At 37.1% G+C, this 18,472-nt stretch overlaps 2 protein-coding genes across 2 annotated transcripts; one reads left to right on the top strand and one right to left on the bottom strand.

Moving 5' to 3' along the window:
* Positions 1-14,966: 14,966 nt before the first annotated feature.
* Positions 14,967-16,053, top strand: LOC110889632 (protein IRX15-LIKE). The gene has a single exon (XM_022137193.2). It carries the CDS (start codon positions 15,006-15,008, stop codon positions 15,939-15,941), a length of 936 nt encoding a protein of 311 aa, XP_021992885.1. The 5' UTR covers positions 14,967-15,005; the 3' UTR covers positions 15,942-16,053.
* Positions 16,054-16,094: 41 nt separating this feature from the next.
* LOC110889631 (tRNA-dihydrouridine(16/17) synthase [NAD(P)(+)]-like) lies at positions 16,095-18,059 on the bottom strand. Its single transcript, XM_022137192.2, has 3 exons — positions 17,471-18,059; positions 17,200-17,306; positions 16,095-16,931 (listed from the first exon to the last, which is right to left on the bottom strand). The coding sequence occupies exons 1-3, from the start codon at positions 17,783-17,785 to the stop codon at positions 16,229-16,231; spliced, it is 1,125 nt and encodes a 374-aa protein (XP_021992884.1). The 5' UTR covers positions 17,786-18,059; the 3' UTR covers positions 16,095-16,228.
* Positions 18,060-18,472: the final 413 nt, after the last annotated feature.

Raw genomic sequence — 18,472 nt, 5'->3', positions numbered from 1 at the left:
TGCTAAACCTAGGAAACTGCGGATTTCCGTAGGCGTCTTTGGCTCCTGCCAATTCATGACAGCCTCAACTTTAGCGGGATCCACTTGAATACCGCGCTCACTGACCACATGTCCAAGAAATTGGACTTCTCTCAACCAAAATTCACATTTTGAAAATTTTGCATATAGCTTTTCTTGATGAAGCAGTTTCAGAATACAACGGAGGTGTTTCTCGTGATCAGCTTGATTCTTGGAATAAATGAGAATGTCGTCGATGAAGACGATGACAAATTTGTCCAAATATGGCTTACAGACGCGATTCATGAGATCCATGAATGCGGCAGGTGCGTTAGTGAGCCCGAAAGGCATCACTGGGAACTCGTAATGACCATAACGAGTCCTAAAAGCAGTCTTGTGCACATCTTCATCCTTAACCTTCAATTGGTGATACCCTGACCTTAAATCGATCTTGGAGAAGTAACTCGCTCCTTGAAGTTGATCGAACAAATCGTCGATCCTGGGCAAAGGATACCTATTCTTGATAGTAACCTTGTTAAGCTCTCGGTAATCGATACATAAACGCATCGAACCATCTTTCTTCTTGACAAATAAGATCGGCGCTCCCCAAGGAGACGAACTAGGTCTAGTGAAACCTTTGGCTAATAAATCGTCTAGCTGCGTTCTCAATTCCTTCATCTCCGTTGGTGCTAGTCTATAAGGCGCTCTAGTGATAGGTGCAGCTCCAGGAATGATATCGATCCTAAATTCCACTTGCCTGTCTGGTGGCAAACCAGGCAGTTCTTCTGGAAAAACTTCAGGGTACTCCGAGATAACGGGAATGTCCTCAATCTTAGGCTTATGTTCATCAATGGTCACTTGTGCCATATAGATAACACAACCATTCTTCAAACATTTGGATGCTTTGAGCATAGACACTTGCTCAGGCATTCCATGATGTGTATCTCCCTGAATGGTGAGAGACTCACCAGATGGAGTCTTGATTGTTACTTGCCTCCTACTGCATACAATCTGGGCTTGGTTATGCGATAACCAATCCATGCCCAATACTACATCGAAGCCGGCTAACTTAAAGGGTAGCAGGGATAGAGGAAAAGAGTGGTTCCTAATGGATATAGCACATCCATCTAACACAGTTGAGACGGTTTCTAAAGTCCCATCTGCCAACTCTACCTCATAATTTGCACTTAAGGCTTTAATAGGCAATCCTAACAGCTCACAGAATTTACTATCCACAAAAGATTTATCTGCTCCAGAATCAAACAATACTCTTGCGTAAACGTCCTTAATGAGAAATGTACCAGTTATGACGTTATCGTTTTGGATGGCCTCCTGCACATTCATCTGGAAGACCCTAGCATTGGTCTTCTTCCCATCTTCAGTCTTCTTCATAACTTTTGGGCAATTAGTCTTGATGTGTCCCTTTTCGTTGCAACTGTAACAAGTTGCATCCTTCAACTTTTTGCACTCAAGAGTTCGGTGCTCAGAAGACTTACATATCCCACACGCCTTGGGCTGGGATTTCTGTTCATACCTGCACCTCCCAAAGTGGTGCTTCCTACAAACCTTGCACTTGGGCTTATCGCCCGACTGTTGCTCGCTCCTCCTGGCTTCAAACCCCTTCTTACCATCACGGTTCCCCTTATGTTTCTTGACTGATCGACGTGAATTGTCATCTTCACGTTTCCTCTTGTCAGAATCCGCATTTTTCAATGCTCTTTGTCTTGCTGCATCCTGAGTGAGAGACAGAGATAAATCGGTGACAGATCTAAATGTAGTAGGTCGAGAGGCCTTCACACTAGCCTTGATTTCTGGTGCCAAACCCCCAATAAAGCGCGCGATTCTCTTGGGTTCCGGGGTTACCAGGTAAGGAACCATTCTGGACAAAGTGTTGAAACTGGTGAGGTATGCCTGGCAGTCTAGGTTTTTCATAACCAGAGATAGGAATTCAGATTCTATTCGTTCAACCTCATGCTGAGGGCAGTAGTTATCCTTGACAAGAGCAACAAATTGCTTCCAAGACATATTGTACAAGGCAACTTTTCCAGAAGCCTGGATCAACGCCCCCCACCAAGCTAGAGCCTCACCCTTGAAAGACTGAGATGCAAACTTAACCATATCCCTTTCAGCACAACCACTGATGTCTACCACTGTCTCTATGTCATCAAGCCATGTCATACAGTCTACTGCCCCTTTTTCTCCAGTAAACTCTCGAGGTTTACAAGATACAAAATATTTATACGTGCAACCCTTAGCACGTGGGGCTTCATCAAACACGATCTTCTTGGGGTGAACACTGTTTTCATTCGAGGAGTGTCGGTCATCATCTTTCTTAGATTTGGGTGGAGTAGGTGGTGGTTTGTTGTGAGCCTCAGAATGATTCTTTGGTTTAGCATGCGGTGTAGGTAGGGTTCTACTACGGGTCTCACTGTACTCACTGTACTGTCGTTCTAAGGCTTTTGCAACCGCATCATTCACAATTGCTTTTAACTCAGCACCAGTTACTAGGAATTTCGCATCATCACGGTTCCCTACCGGATGGCTATTGACTTCCTCTGATCCAGCCATGTAGCTTCAATTGCTACATATAAATGATGGACAAGGTTTTTAACTCAAAGGCTCTTATAGTATTTTATGTTTTATTAACCAAGGTTTTAAATTGCCATTTTAGGTTAATTCGTTAGAACATTAGGATTTTACTATTATCCTATGATACTTTATTACTAGCACATAAGGCCTAGTCACAAGGACAGTTAAGATATTTAATAAACCAAGATTTTATAGTATCTAGGTGTTTTAGGTTAGATCATTTATTAACAGGGAGTCATAAGCTACCACTGTCCTTAGTCACGGATGACATATAATTATTGCCCACAGGCACTTCACTTCAAAGAAGTGGTTAAATAATTTAAGGAATTTAAGATTAACCCTTCATGATGGATGGCCTGTGTGACTTTACTGATTCACAATTTGCCAAGATCATTATCATACTAACAGACGTTAATAATTGGAATTTATTATGCGGGTTATACCATCTTGGCCATGTTTGCGACAACATAAAGGCTAGGTTTTACCTCCAAGATTCTTTAATAATAAACGCAGAATAGTCCTAAATTGAGATGTTAATTATGGATCTTAACCTAATTATGGAACTACCATTTTGGCCTTGTTTTATAAATTATAAGGCTAGGTCTTTGTTCTCTTTAGATTTTACCAATTTAATATAATGGCAGATCTTTTTAAATTTTCATTTATTTTCATGTTTTATGCATATAATTAACAGAAATAAATAAATATGAAAACTTAACTAAAACATCCCATAAATTGTCTTAAACAAGTACAACATTTGCCCAAAACGGGACTTCTACAAAAACAAATGCCCACGCAGGGGCGGAATTCAAGAACAAACCCACGCAGGGGTTAACTAAACCAAACATGCCCACGCAGGAGCAGAGTACTAAAAGACAAGCTCACGCAGGAGCTGAATACTGAAGCAAAAAGTCCACGCAGGGACTAAATTACAACTAAATAAAAATAACAAGGATCTTCAATAGTCCCTCCTTTTGGACTTTCCCTTGATCAGATCTGATAGTCCTTTGAAGAATCCTCTGTTGTGTCTGCGCTCAGTCTGAATTTCCCGTTCACAACGGTCTAGTCTCTCAAGGACTTCCTGCTGGCGCTCAGGTGGAATAATCTGTGGCTGCGGCGGCTGATACACAGGTGGAGGAGGTGGCGGATGCTGGTACCCAAAAGTTGAGTAACCAGTAGTCCAAAGTCCTCCATAAGGCCCTTCAGGGTGACTGGCATTGTAGTCCCATGCCTCTTGGTACGGGTCCATACTAGCATAATTGTAGTTGTAGTGGGTATGCGCCGGCTGCTCGAAGGGATTATACGCCGCTGAACCGGCGTATGCAGGGATTGGGTAATCGAAACCCAACGGTGGTGCCGCAGGTACTGAGTTGATTTCTGGAATGGGGCTGGATGGACCTCCCATCTGTGGGACTTCCTATTCCTCCTGGAGTGGCGGATAATGACTACCACTTGAGGGCTGGGGAGTACTGATTCGAACTCCTCCTCGTACGGACATCCGTGCGTTCGACCTTCTCCGCCTCGGTGGCTCCGGAGGCGGCTGCTGTTCCACTGGTGGTGGTGGTGGCGGAGTGACTGCCACAAATCGTTGATCCTCAGAAGGATCTTGCTGTTGCTGTTGGTGCTGTTGCTGATACGGGGACGAGTGCTCAGAGGGCGTGAAGTACCAGTCCCACTGCTTGAACCTCTCTTGATAACTATCCGGACCGCGGTACGGTGATCCGTGGAAAGATGACCCATCCGAGATCTCGATGGGGTGGTTCGGCGTTCCTGTAGCAGGCTCCATTGGATCAGTATCCTCGTCCATGTCATTCTCCCCAGAGAAGTGGTCTTCCGGTCCGAGTGGGTTAAAACCCATGGGTTCTGGAAGCATGTTGGCTGGGTTGAATCGGCTTTGGAAAACTGGGGTTGGGTCACCAAAGGAGTGGTGAGAGTTGGATCTCTGCAAAGGTATGAAAGAGGGTGGTTGTTCGTTGGGCTCGTTTTCCGATTGGGGCCCAAATGAGTGCTGGTAGGAAGGTGAAGAGCTGAGGGAAGCTGATCGTCTCCCGGGTTCAACATAGAGCCTCCACGGCTCCTGTGGACTAGTGCTCATGGTGATGGACAGGGTACGCCGGTGCGAAGGCCCGGCTTCGTGATCGTGACCCGTGACTGGTCCTTTGCCTCGATCGCGAAGAAATCTTGGTGGCATGTTGACCTGCATACAAGTTTTAGATAACAACAACAACATATATAAATAAACCCAAAATAAAATAAAACGAAACAGAGATTGTCCTATGTTCTTTGCCTAGACTCGGAACTCGAAGAATGTGCAATTTGTGCACTGAGATTAAACACAAAAGGCTAGTGTTTAATTCACTCAGTGTTGGCTCTGATACCAACCTGTCACACCCCAATTTCCACGTGTCACCGGTGGGCCCGGTGGGGGAGTATCGTGACGTAGTTGATATCATCATTGTCAAACAACACAAATTATAATGCACAGCGGAAGCAAAAGAAGTAGATTTATTTCAACCATCAAATGTAATATTTAAGTATCACAAGTAGTCGAAATAGATCCCCAGGCGGATCGGAATAAAAAGGAGAAAATTGTTCAACAGATAAATGCATCCCAAAGCTTGCGAGACTCTATGATGCTAAGGAGAAACCAGCCTATTACGTATAGCACCTGCACTTAATCTTTTTGGGGAAAATACGTCAGTTTGCACTGGTAAATACAATTTAACTGACTCATTTTGAAAAGGTTTTAAAAATTGATTTAAATGCTCAAGGCACAAAACATTTTATAACTTGGGAATAATTAATCAAAGTTAAACTTGTAAAAGAATTACATGTTCGTTATGCGTTCAGTCGCCCGAGTCGTGTCGGGTTTAAGGTTAATTGACACACCACTCAGTATAAGTCCGCGGCGGGAAGCCAACGTTTATACCTTAATAATATGGACACAATACCGGGTGTACGCCTACACCCGGGTGTCAAGGTCGTGGCCATTACTTAAAATGATGTCAAGGATATCCGGGACATGGTCATTAAACTCCCAAAGGCGTAAAAACAAACAAAACCAATTTTTCAAACGGGTCACATTGATAGTACCCAACTACTAATGAGTTGGGGTCAATTGCCCGACCAAGCGGTATTTTATATACCGTACCCCCAAGCCCGTATAAGGGAAAATAAGTTAAAAGTATTTACCTGAGCAAGTATAAACCACAAAAGCAAAAATGCAAGTGTCTTTTACTGGGCTCCTATTCTGGAACGAAGGTTTATAATAACCTATTAGAATCCTAACGGGTCTTTTAACATAGCCTAAGCTTAGACCGGTTAGTTTCAAAGAATAAATATGGTTTAATCGCGAGGAAGGCGAAAACCGAAAAGGAATGTGACTTAGACCCTACAAGCTTGGATACTTGTATTACATGGGTAAACTAAACACATTCTGGATTTAGAGACTAAGATGTTACGGTTTGACCCGTTTCGGCTAATGTGTGTAAACTAGTCACATAAGCCGATCCGAACGCGAAAGTGCGTAACGGGTAACCATATAAATCATATACATGTTTCCTGAGATTATATGCACCAAATATGTTGTAATATCAGTATGGTATGTCCCATTATGCCCCGAATGATTTTAAACTCCAATTACGCCTCATAAGGGTATTTTGGTAATTTTACGTAGGCTTAAAAGGTCAAAACGGGAAACCTAAGTCCTCATCCTTAGTTTACTGTTATAATATGAGATTTTACTAAATATCTCAGTAGGTATTAGACCTTTTGTATAAAAACTAGTTTTGACATATACTACGTCGTAAAAATGCCTAAAAGGCGATTTGGAGCCATTTCCGGGTTTTAAAGGAAAAGCTGATATTTTTATAATTCCAGAAGGCTCATAATATTATATTTAACATAATAAATCAGTAGGAAAAGGTTTGGAGTCAAAAGGTTTTGTAAAACTCATTTTATGTCCGAAAAGGGCAAAACCGGCATAAGCCGAATTAAGTTTAAAACCTTAAGTTATGCTCAGCCTAAAAATAAATAAAAATCTTTAAAATTCCCAAAATATTATTACATAACAGTGGGTATAAGGTTTTGGTATAAAATCCAAGTTTAAACAGGCTATACGTTAATTACGCTAATTATTTACTAAGAAAGCTTCTAATTACGCTAATGAGCATAACTCTTATTCTAGACTTCAAACTGATGTCAAATTTTGGGGACAAGTTTATAATTCAGTAACTAAGATGTCTACCCTTTTACATTTTCAAAAATCATGATTTTTAGACATTCGGGCATAAGGGTCAACATATGGGCATTTAACGAAAACATGCATGTGAACAAGATATCTAATGAACCAAGTTGTATAATCACAGGAGGATATACTAACATGTTATTAGGTCCAAAAGAAGCTCTAAGGCAATCTTAATCTTGACTAAAACGGGTCAGAACTGAAAGTCAAAGCCAAAGTCAAACTATGCGACTTTCGGTTCCGAACCGGGTCTAAACAGAAAATTGTTGAGTTGAACATGTTGGAACATGTTCTTACATCATTTACCAAGTTATATTAGTGATAAAACAGGTTGCATGCATCCTACATTGCTAATTATAAGTTAATTTGAATTTAAGCGTTCTGTTGACTTTTTCTAGTTAACTTTGACTCGACAATTGACATGCTTAGAGTGGGAATCTGGAAATACCCTTTTAAGGGTTTGCTACCCACTTAATTACCTACTTAAAGGTATCTTTAATCCGTGATTTGACAGAGTACATTATGATTAATCACGAAGTCAAACCTTAATTACGACGGTTTGACTTTTAGCTAATTAATTAAGCTAGAATGGATTAAGGGAGGTTGAGAGCACTTACAAGAGTCCTAAGAAGGGTTAGGGACCTAATGAAACTTAGTTGATGTCCAGCAAAGCTCCAGAGATGTCTTGAACCAAAGTCCCAAGTAAGCAAGTGACAATGGTTACCATTCAAGTCCTTATATAGTGAGCCAAGAGGTCCAAGATTGTGACAAGCAAGTCTACAATGGTTGGGGGATCATCCCAGGTGTTCCTAGAGGGCTAAATACTGCCTAGCAAGCCCATGGTTTCGAAATTTTACGTTTTAAGTCGGTTAACAGGTTGAACAGGCAGCTGTCCAAAATCTGCTGCCAGCGACCTCCTTACGGACCGTAAGCACAAGGCCTTGCGGTCCGTATGCGTGTCTTACGGATCGTAAGCTTAAATCTTTACGGTCCGTAACCGGCCTTGCTGAAAACTTCCAGGTACCTTGCTTACGGACCGTAAGCCAAGGGCCTTGCGGTCCGTATCCGATGGCCAGAAGACAAACTTTTGTGAGCTTTTAAGTCTTAACCATGCAATCAAACCAACTCCGAAATCAGTCCCTCTTTTTCAGATGTGGGACCATCTTGATCAGCCATTGCATGCCTAGCATGCTCTTACATGTTTCCCATTCAATTTCAACTCACGAGGGTCTTGCAAAGTGACGGAGGTTTCCAAGAATGAGTCTTGGATTCTCATAATGGTTGGCCAAGGAAAATAAACTATATTGATTTCTATTTACCAGGATTTTATTTTAACATTTTCAGTAGTAACAACCTATAATTCCCAAGTCCTTAATAAGGATACAACTTTATTTATTTGAGAGCAACCGGTTATCATATAAGATGGTTATCAGATGATTTAAGGATCTTGGGATTTATAAAAATTTCGGGTCGCTCAGAGGTGATTTAATAACATGTCGCCCTTGGGTCGTTCAGAGGTATTTTAAATAACATGACGCCCTATAAAATCCTACCAAACATCTTTTTATTTAATCCGGTTTTTCTGACACCTCTGTCTAACGTGACACGTGTCTTTATTTTAATGGATAGGAATTTTCGAGGTGTTACATAAACCCTAATTTTGCTAGGGTTTGGTGTGCCAATAGGCACTTTAGTGTGCCAATAGGCACACCCTTAAAAAAACAATTACATTGCCCTGGTCTCGAACCCAGGTCTCTTGAATTTGTCTAGGGATATATCAAACATCAAACCATCTCCACCACATACGCTTTTGATACTGGAATCTGTATTTAATTTTAATTAGAGTAAATTAAACTTTTTGTTCTTTATGTATTACACAAATTATAAAACGTGACACATTATGTCCAAAATCATCATGTTATGTAACATTTTATGTGCTTTTAACATAACTGAGTTAATTATCTTAGTTAGGTTAAATCAAGGTAAGAGCAATATTGTCTTTCAGATACCATAAAGGACACAAAATGTAATATACTTATTTAGTTATCATTAGGGACACAAAATGTAATTTACTCTTAAAAACATTTTTGTTTTAGTTAATATTAAAAGTAAAAACTAAAAGTTTAATTATTTATTATTAATATACATATATGTGTGTGTTTTATATAAACACTTTATAACAACTAAGTCGTATTCGATTTATTTTAGTTAATTGTTCTAAATAAATTCCTAGATTTTAAATAATTAATTGAATTATTTTTTTATTATTAAACCTAATCAAATAATTATTTTTTAGGAATTTAAGTCATATTTTATAAACCGAATACGAGTGTTTATGTGTGAAATAATAACAATAAATAATTAAATTCCTATAAATTATATTTATATAAAGTTTAATTTTTTATATTAATTCATATATGTATATATATACCCATATATATTGCTTTATATAGACGCTTATAGAAACTAACTCGTATTCGGTTTATAAACATATTTATAAAATTTGACTCAAATTCCTATAAATTAGTTAATATTAAAAATAAAAAGCTAAAAGTTTAATTATTATTTCATATATAATCAGTTATAAAATCTAAGTTGTATTTGGTTTATTAAAATATTTATAATATATGACTCAAATTCCTATGAATAATCAAATAATTATTTGATTAGGTTTAATAGTAAAAATAATTAATTCAATTAGTTATTTAAAATTTAGTAATTTATTTCAAACAAATAACTAAAATAAATCGAATACGACTTAATTTTTTATAAGTGTTTATATAAAACACACACACACATATATATATAATTAAACTTTATTTTTTTCTTTTAATATTAATTAAAAGATAAAATTGCTTTTAAGGGTAAATTACACTTTGTGTCATTAATGATAACTAACTGAGTTTATTACACTTTGTAGCCTTTATGGTATGTGAAAAGACAATGTTGTCCTTACCTAGTTACCTTGATTTAAACTAACTAAGATAATTAACTCAGTTAGGTTAAAAGAACATAAAATATTACATAACATGATGTTCTTGAACATAATTTGTAATTATATTTTTTAAACGTCACATTTTATAATTTGTGTAATACATAAAGGACACAAAGTGTAGTTTACTCTTTTAATTATAATAATTTGAAAACGCAAAAAACAGAAAGATAATAAAAAAGGCCAACCACCTTTTTCCACCATCCTAGAACTATTGACGCTGCCGTTCAAAAAAAAAAAAAAGAACTATTGACGCTCATTGTTTTTTAGAAAGGTAGAAGTGTGCATATATATATAGTGTAAGGTTCAAATGAGAATAAATATTTTGTAAGAAGAAAAAAGAATAAGTTTCAACCAATAAGAATGTTTCATTTTACTTCATTTAATATTTGCATTTAATTTTAATGTAAGGGTATATTTGTAAACTTACATAGATCATTAATATCTAGTCTTTCTTTTTATTAGCTAACTAAATTAAATTTGTAACTTATTTTCAAAATATATATTTTTTTCAAAAATTAAAAAATAAATTAATTTAGAGTGTAGGACAAATTAGTAGGTGTGTAGGATAAATTACGAGTAGTGTAGGATAAATTTAAGTATGTGTAGGATAATTTTCGAAATATGTAGGATAACTTTTTATGTGTGTAGGCAATGAAAATTAGTGTAGAGAATAATAATCTTTATGAGTAATTAATTACTTAAAGATTGTAATAAATGAGATGAAAGATTAACTACTTAGTATTTTACAATTGTACCCTTTGTTCTTTTTATTCTCAATTAAATTTTCTTCTCAAATGAACCTCCCCCTATATATATATATATATATATATATATATATATATATATATATATATATATATATATATATATATATAGGATAAAATGAGAACCACCTTAAGTTGTGAGAACCGTGAGAACTAGGCCATCCAAAAGGTTTTTCTGAATTTTTTTCTCAAAAGTCATAAAAAATCACTTGTTTCAGCAAAAAAAAAAAAAAAATTAAATAAAATGCCGCATACCCACATTTACATGAGGCGTAAAATTTTTTATCTTCTTACAAAATTTACATTGGCGCGTAAAAAAAACTTGGATCAGTCAAAACTACCGACTCAACAATTTTTTTTTTACTTTTTTTTACAGATGTGTTTATAATATTTTCATCTACGTTTGTGCAAAAAAAATTGGCACAACTCGCACGGAAAGAAAAGTTCTCACGGTTCTAACAACTCGTGGTGGTTCTCATTTGAACCGAGCCCTATATATATATTGGGAGACACAGAGAGAGAGACAACACAAATTATTACTAGAAGAAAGACAGAAAAATAAACCATTTATTTTTTTGAACTTAAAAAATTTAGAAATAAAAGAAAATGATATAAATAGAAATTAAGTGGTTATTGTTTCTCACTCCTATCTTTTAAAATTCCTAAAAACTTAACAAATTAATTTGATTATTTTATTTTATGTATATAGATAGCCTACACATGTGTAAGTAGTCGATATAAAACTAAAAAATATATAAATAAATTAGTTTGATTATTTATATTTGCATGGCTTACGCATTAATTGTAAAACATAAAATTTTTAAAAAAATATTAGTTATTGACAAAGATTAATTGATTTATATCTGTTAATTTTGTTTTCATATCATAAACGTTGTAACTTTTGTATATTTTATTGTGTTGACTTAATATAAAGTTTGTAACATATGTTCCATGAGTATTAATAAGAAAAGAAAAGAGAGTGAAAGGGATGTTCGGATTGTAATTAGTTAAGTAGTCGCATGAACGTTGACAAACGGCTCCCTCCCAACCACCCTTCGCCCTTCCCCAATACTTAAACCACCCTATGCACATTGTTTCTATTAAACTATTTTCTATATTTAATTATTGATGATTATATTAATAAGGTAAACATCATCGAACTCATAATAAACTGCTTTGATCATAGATAACACCACTGTAAATTATCTAAAGATCCAGGTTAATAGTTATAGTTTATGTGTTTCAGTCACAGTAATTAGAAATATGATAATTTGGTTGACCAATGACACGTTAGCTATATCCCTTTGTAAATTATCACATCTAGAGTTAAAAATAAGCCCACGCGATGCAGCATGCAGCAGCTTTCCGCACAATACGACGGTTTCGTTAGCCTACCAGAACCAAAAAATACCATATTGTGAATACAACTTAATTTTCAACAAACCTTTTGCCTCAATGTCAGGAAAACATAAAAACGAATACCATACCCTACCGATGTTCAAAGGGTATTGGTTTCGTTATTCGCAGAAAAGGTTATTGTACCGGGTACCAAAAAAATACTATATTGCGAATACAATTTAATTTTCGACAAACCTTTTGCCTTCATGTTAGAAAACATAAAAACGAATACGATACTGCTACTGATGTTTAAAGGGTATCGATTTCGTTCCTCCTGGTAGAGAAAAAAAATTCAAATATATTTAACATGTTTGAATAAAATTACAAGCGTAAAACAAAATAATTACAACAATAAAATATTATATTAGCAAAATAACAAATAAAATTATAATTATTATATTATAAAGAAAAATCAAAAGTTAACAAAAAAAGGAAATAAAGATAAGATATTCATAAAATTAAAGTAAAGTGAAAAGAAAATAAAACGTTTTGGTGTAGAACTTATTTGATTAAAAATGTTTTAGAAGTAAATAATAATAAAATATATATTTTTTTACCGTAGAACTTCTTATAATTTATATAGAAATAAATATAACAACTATTATTGTTAATGCTACAAAACTTTATTCCTAAGTAAATTATATTACTTAATGTGTGTAATTTTCTTGATACCTTATTTGTTAATGTTACAAAAAATTATTCCTAAGTAAATTATATTATTTAATGTGTGTACTTTTCTTGATACCTTATATAAGTTTTGAATATTACTCCAAACATGTCTATTCTAATGCTTGACAACTCCCTACTAAACTACAATCACCAACCTCACTATCGCTAATCATCGCCACCCCGTATGAAAAAGAGAGGGCAAGAGGAGAAGAAGAAAGAACAAGGGGAAGTCATCACCTGATTAAGGATGTATTTAAAGGTTGTTTAATTAAAAAAGCTACAATCGCCATCCTCACTATTACCACTCCGGATGATTGTCTATCGCTATAACTAGATGAAATAGCCAAAGTTTTTCGAACCTATTTTGTTGACTAAGAGAATTAGATCATAATTACTTGTTTCACTATCTTGATTAATTAAGTTTCTTTAAAAAAAATTAGTTCGTTAGTTTTAGACTACGATGAAAAAGGAATATGCAAAATTGCAAATGCCCAAAGGGCAGTAGGCTTTTTATTTTTTGTTTCTAATAATAAGAATATAATGGCCATTTTTATATTAGATGGATATATTTTTAGTGTTGGATATTAAAAACGTCGCACGTTACTTATTAACAAGGGCGGACCTACCCTTTTAGGTGGGTGGGCGGCTGCCCCCTTAAAAAAATTGGTGTATTTTTTTAGGAAAATTTCGATCGTCCCTTTTAAAAGTTAAGTTCCTTAATTGCTCCTTTAAAAATGTTGTTGTTAGAGTACTTACAATGAAAAGAAGAGTGGAAACACATTTATCGGAAAAATGTCTTGTAGAGAGGCAGCTTAGTTGTAGAAGATGTAAAATCTTTACTATATATTAAAAGACAAATGGGCATTGCATCACAATGCTGACGTGGCAGCCATTTAGACTGTTTAACAATGCCAATATTATGTTATTGATTGTATTCGGAGGTTTAAACCTGGATGGGATTTGGTAACAATGGGAGCGTGAGGGGTGTTCCGGCACAGTTACAAAGTGATATTGGGTTTTGACACCGGAATTCCAAATGAAAATTCTTACCTGCGAAATTGTTGCTATTGGAGAGTATTTACCCTCTGGAAGTCTCTAGAGCTGGTAGTGCGAATCACTGGGAGCCAATTGAGAATGAGGATGAGTCATTGGTTGGATTTGCCAAGACTGGGTCTGTAATGACCGTATTGGAGCGGTTGGGAGCTTCAATGGGCCTTTCAGGTTACTGATGAAAAGGGTCGCTGCAACTAGGTGGATTTGTGGATATGTTTGGAGTTTGGTTTGTTCTATGCGACTGGACCTGAAGACTTCCGTTCTTGTGTGTCAAAGATTGGAGTTTCTTGCAAGGCCTTCAAGTGGGAGATTGTTGGGTTTATGAATTCCTTGGTTATTGGGCTTGTTTAATTGATGATTAGAAGACTTGGAGGAATGCCCAATATGGCCCGTTTAGTTTTCTTGTTCACCAAGATGGAAAACTTAATTGTTCTCTATATATACCTAATCATGCATTGTAATTTTAGTGTGCCTTAAGCTTAATGAAATAACCTAGATGCAGCCCATGGACGTAGGTCCCCTTATTAGGACCAAACCAAGTAAAATTTTTGTGTCGTGTTTTATTATTTTCTGTCCGCATGATATTCGTTTGTGCGTGTGTTGGTTTTGTGTCGCTTGATACCTAACATTTAACGAAGTTTTTAGAAGTATAAAAAAGATTGAACATTTTGTTTTGAAATCCATTATTTTGTGTGTATGTGCAAAGACAGCTGGTTGGTGGGTTTGCAAAGGCGATGGTTTCTGGTTTGCACGATGTATGAATGTTAAAAACAATGTTTTTCAAAAAGAAATTAAATCAAATCAAAGAATCGTAAACGATATATTAGATTAATATAAAATAATTAAATACTTTTTAAGTATAAGACTGGAAATAAAACATTAGATTAATATAAAATAATTAAATACTTTTTAAGTATAAGACTGGAAATTTTGTAAAGCAAAAAGATGTCATTTTCTTGCTTAATAAAATTACTAATAATAAAAGAAGGTTTAGAGTGCTTAATTGTGCTATTTTGCCATTTGGGTTGTTTAAAGTCAACATATCAAGTAAATTAGAGATTTGGTGCCAAATGCAGCAGCTACCATCTCACTGTCATATGTTGGTGCCACTTTCATGTCATCATCCTTTTCCCACTTATATTTAATTTATTAAAATATTTTTATAAAAATAAGTAAGATGTACAGTTTTTTTCTTACTTTTTTTTATTTAACAACCAATTAAAATATACAATCCTATTCCTTCTTTAAAATCACCTGTTTCTTGCTCCAAAGCTTTCTAATTACCAACATACACACAATGAAGAACACCATTACTAATGTCAACACAAAGCTCATTCTTCTGCATCCCTACATTCAGAAACAAGGCAACCCGAACCGCCTATGGCTCGTCGCTCTCGTGTCAGTGTTCGCGGTAGCATCCCTTCTGACCCTTGTCTACACCCGCGAATCGTTTCACACAACCAACACCACCACCACAACGCGCATCACTGCCACCATCACCCACAACGAACAAACGCTGCCCAAATCAGTGATGCGAGCTCTTGTTCACTATGCCGCCAACACCAACAGCACCAATCACATGTCACAAACCGATATTAAACAAATCTCTGATGTCCTCAAACAATGCACCTCCCCTTGTAACTTTCTTGTCTTCGGGCTCACCCCCGAAACCCTCCTCTGGAACGCTTTGAACCACTATGGCCGAACCGTTTTCATAGATGAAAACCGCTACTATGCTGCTTACATGGAGGAAAAATACCCAGAAATCGAAGTGTATGACGTCCAATACACCACCAAGATCAGGGAGCTCAAGGAGCTTGTCACTTCTGTTAGGGAACAATCACATAACGAGTGTGGGCCCGTTCAAAATCTGTTATTTTCTGATTGCAAGATCGGGCTAAACGATCTTCCTAACCAACTATATGATATAAACTGGGATGTGATTCTGGTGGATGGTCCACGCGGGTATTGGCCAGACGGTCCTGGGAGTATATCGGCCATATTCACCGCCAGCGTGCTTGCTCGGAGCAAAAAGGGTGGGAACCATAAAACCCATGTGTTTGTGCATAATTATAATAGGGAGATGGACAAGGTGTCTAGTGAAGAGTTTTTGTGTAAAGAGAATTTGGTCAAGTCTTCTAAGGACTTGTTGGCTCATTTTGTCGTAGAGAGAGTGACGGACGAGAACGGCAGACACCAATTTTGCCGAAACAATTCAACAACGTCATCCTAGGCCAGCCATCACCGCCTATCACCACCCATCACCGCCACTGTGTATTTTTACGATGTGACCATTACTTGCAATAGTGTAAACATTCATTAATCTTGTCGAATTTGTTTTCAAACGGTTCATTTGTAAAGGACTCCATAGAATATGGGGTGACCCTTTGAAATTACACTTTTTAATGATAAAATGTTTATCGAAAACAAAACTACAAATAGTTATCTTAATTCGTGATGTATTAGTATACAAAAAATACCATAAAAACGCACATGTTAAGGCTTTGAAATCACTCTAGATCAAGTGTTCTTGACATAAAGAGGCCTCGAAACACCAAGTTCTCTTAGTCGATTAACCATATCATAAAGGAACTTGAAGGTTAATATGTACTGTGCATTAAAATCATCTCTTACTTGCGGATGAATCCTAAACCACTCCCCTAACATCTTGTGAACATGAGCGCGAATCATTCTCCATGGCACCGGATACTTTTCACAAAGCTTCAAATATTCAACAACTAGATCAGCTTGATCCAGTTTACCATCCTGCACGCCGTCTTCACCGTCAGATACCCAATCAACGGTCCTAAATCCAGCAAACAGAGCTGGATTTTCCAAAAGGGTCTCTGCTGAAAGTACACCGTCAGCACCAGTCTCTTCTAAGCAGTGTTTCACATCATCCATGTGACGTATGTTCCCATTTGCAAGAACTGGTATCCGAAGAGCGTTTTTAACAGCCCGTATCGCGTTCCAGTTTGCCCTGATCTTTTTTCCATCTTTTTCGTCTCGTGTGCGCCCATGTACTGCAAGAAGGGAACAGCCTGCATCTTCTAACATTTTGGCATAGTTTAAAGTGTCTTGTAAATCTGGGAAAAGTCGGATTTTGCAAGACACGGGAACGTTGAGGTTTTGAACTAATTTTTCAACCATCGACTTCACGAGAGGTAGTTTGTCCATTAGGAAAGCTCCGTAGTTTCCTCTTTTGGCAATACGCTGCGGGCACCTGCAGGTTAATAATTTTTTCAACCAACGATTTCACGAGAGGCAGTTATTAACCTATGCTAGCACCATTTGTGTTGGTGCTAAATGAGCATAGATAAACCTGTATTTTAATCTCAAAGGCCATTCGTCTTATGCTTGAGTTTGTTCTTGCATTTACATTAAAAAATAAACAGACTACAAAGCTGCCATGAAGAACAATACAAAAGAAGTTCTCTTACAGAAAGTAAAATACTTGATTTTAAAGTTGAAAAGCAGTTTAAACAGCTTACCCCAAATTAATGTCGACGTAATCACAATAAGGCTCCACCCTGCGTGCTGCTTCCAGTAGAGTGTCTGGATCATTGGCACAAAATTGAACAAATAATGGTCGATCTTCCTGCATATTTCAGAGTCGATATATTACATACAGCGGCGGATTGACCACTAGCTTAGGAGGTCCAAGACACCCACTCAAAAACATATATGCAATGTAAATTTTGTCAGAAATTTGTTTGGGCCCCTCCATAACAAACAAGCTTAGTTATTACTATGTTTTATTACCTTGCAGGTAGTGAATTCCTGAGAGCGACACTTGTCATTCTCGTTAAAGATGCGAGAATGAAGCATAGGAGTGTAGGCAGCTTCAGCACCATACTTCCGACACAGTAATCGAAAGGGAAGCTCCGAATTATCGACCATTGGTGCTACAATGAGCTTAGGCTCACCCAGCATCTTCCAATGGGCCCACGCTCTCTCAATTCTGGCATCGCAGGTTAAGTAGCCATTTGGACCGACTACAGGTTCTGTTGGTTTGGAACATAGGTCTTCTTCAGCAGGGGAGTCTGTTAGGGTTTGAGTGGTGGAATCAAGGGCCATGGATGGGTGGGTTAAATGGTGATTGGTGATAAGTAGTAATGGAGGCGGGCTTTAATGTACGGAGAGTGTTTTGAGTTCACGAGATGGCGGCGGTGATGAACTCATCGTCTGGTAGGTCTTTTTGGCGTGCGCTGTTTCAGAGTTTAGAGTTCAAACTCTTCCAGCCAAATTGGATGGATAGGGTGGTTGTTACTAATGCTCATGTATCTCAAGGTTAGAGTCATGTCCAAGCCGGATTTGATGTAATTAGAAAATGTGGATTACTCACTCGGTAGAAGAACATATCTCTTATGCCACAGGATGTGGCATCGCGCCACCCCGCCAGATAAGCAAAAATGACGCCTCTTGGCATTCTTGAGGGGCTTTATACCACACTCTCACATTCTTGAGGCCGAATGGCATTTTGGTGTAACAGAAGGTCCCTTCATCTGTCACAAATGTCGTCTTTTCTTCGTCTTCCAGAGACATCTGTATTTGGTGATATCCTTTGTATACGTCAAGAAACATTTTAAAGGATACTGGGCCACTGAGTCCACCTGCACATCAATCTCGGGGAGGGGATAACAATCCTTGAGGTAGGCCTTGTTTAAGTCTTTGTAATCCATTCACATTCTTTACCTCCCATCTTTTTTGCCTACCATAACCGAGTTGGCAATCCACATGGGGTATCTGACTTCCTTTACAATA

The sequence above is a fragment of the Helianthus annuus genome, chromosome 9, assembly GCF_002127325.2.
Source record: "Helianthus annuus cultivar XRQ/B chromosome 9, HanXRQr2.0-SUNRISE, whole genome shotgun sequence".
In the NCBI taxonomy this organism is placed as follows: domain Eukaryota; kingdom Viridiplantae; phylum Streptophyta; class Magnoliopsida; order Asterales; family Asteraceae; genus Helianthus; species Helianthus annuus.
The sequence above is the reverse complement of the archived record's forward strand: the minus strand, read 5'-3'. Positions and strand labels throughout refer to the sequence as shown.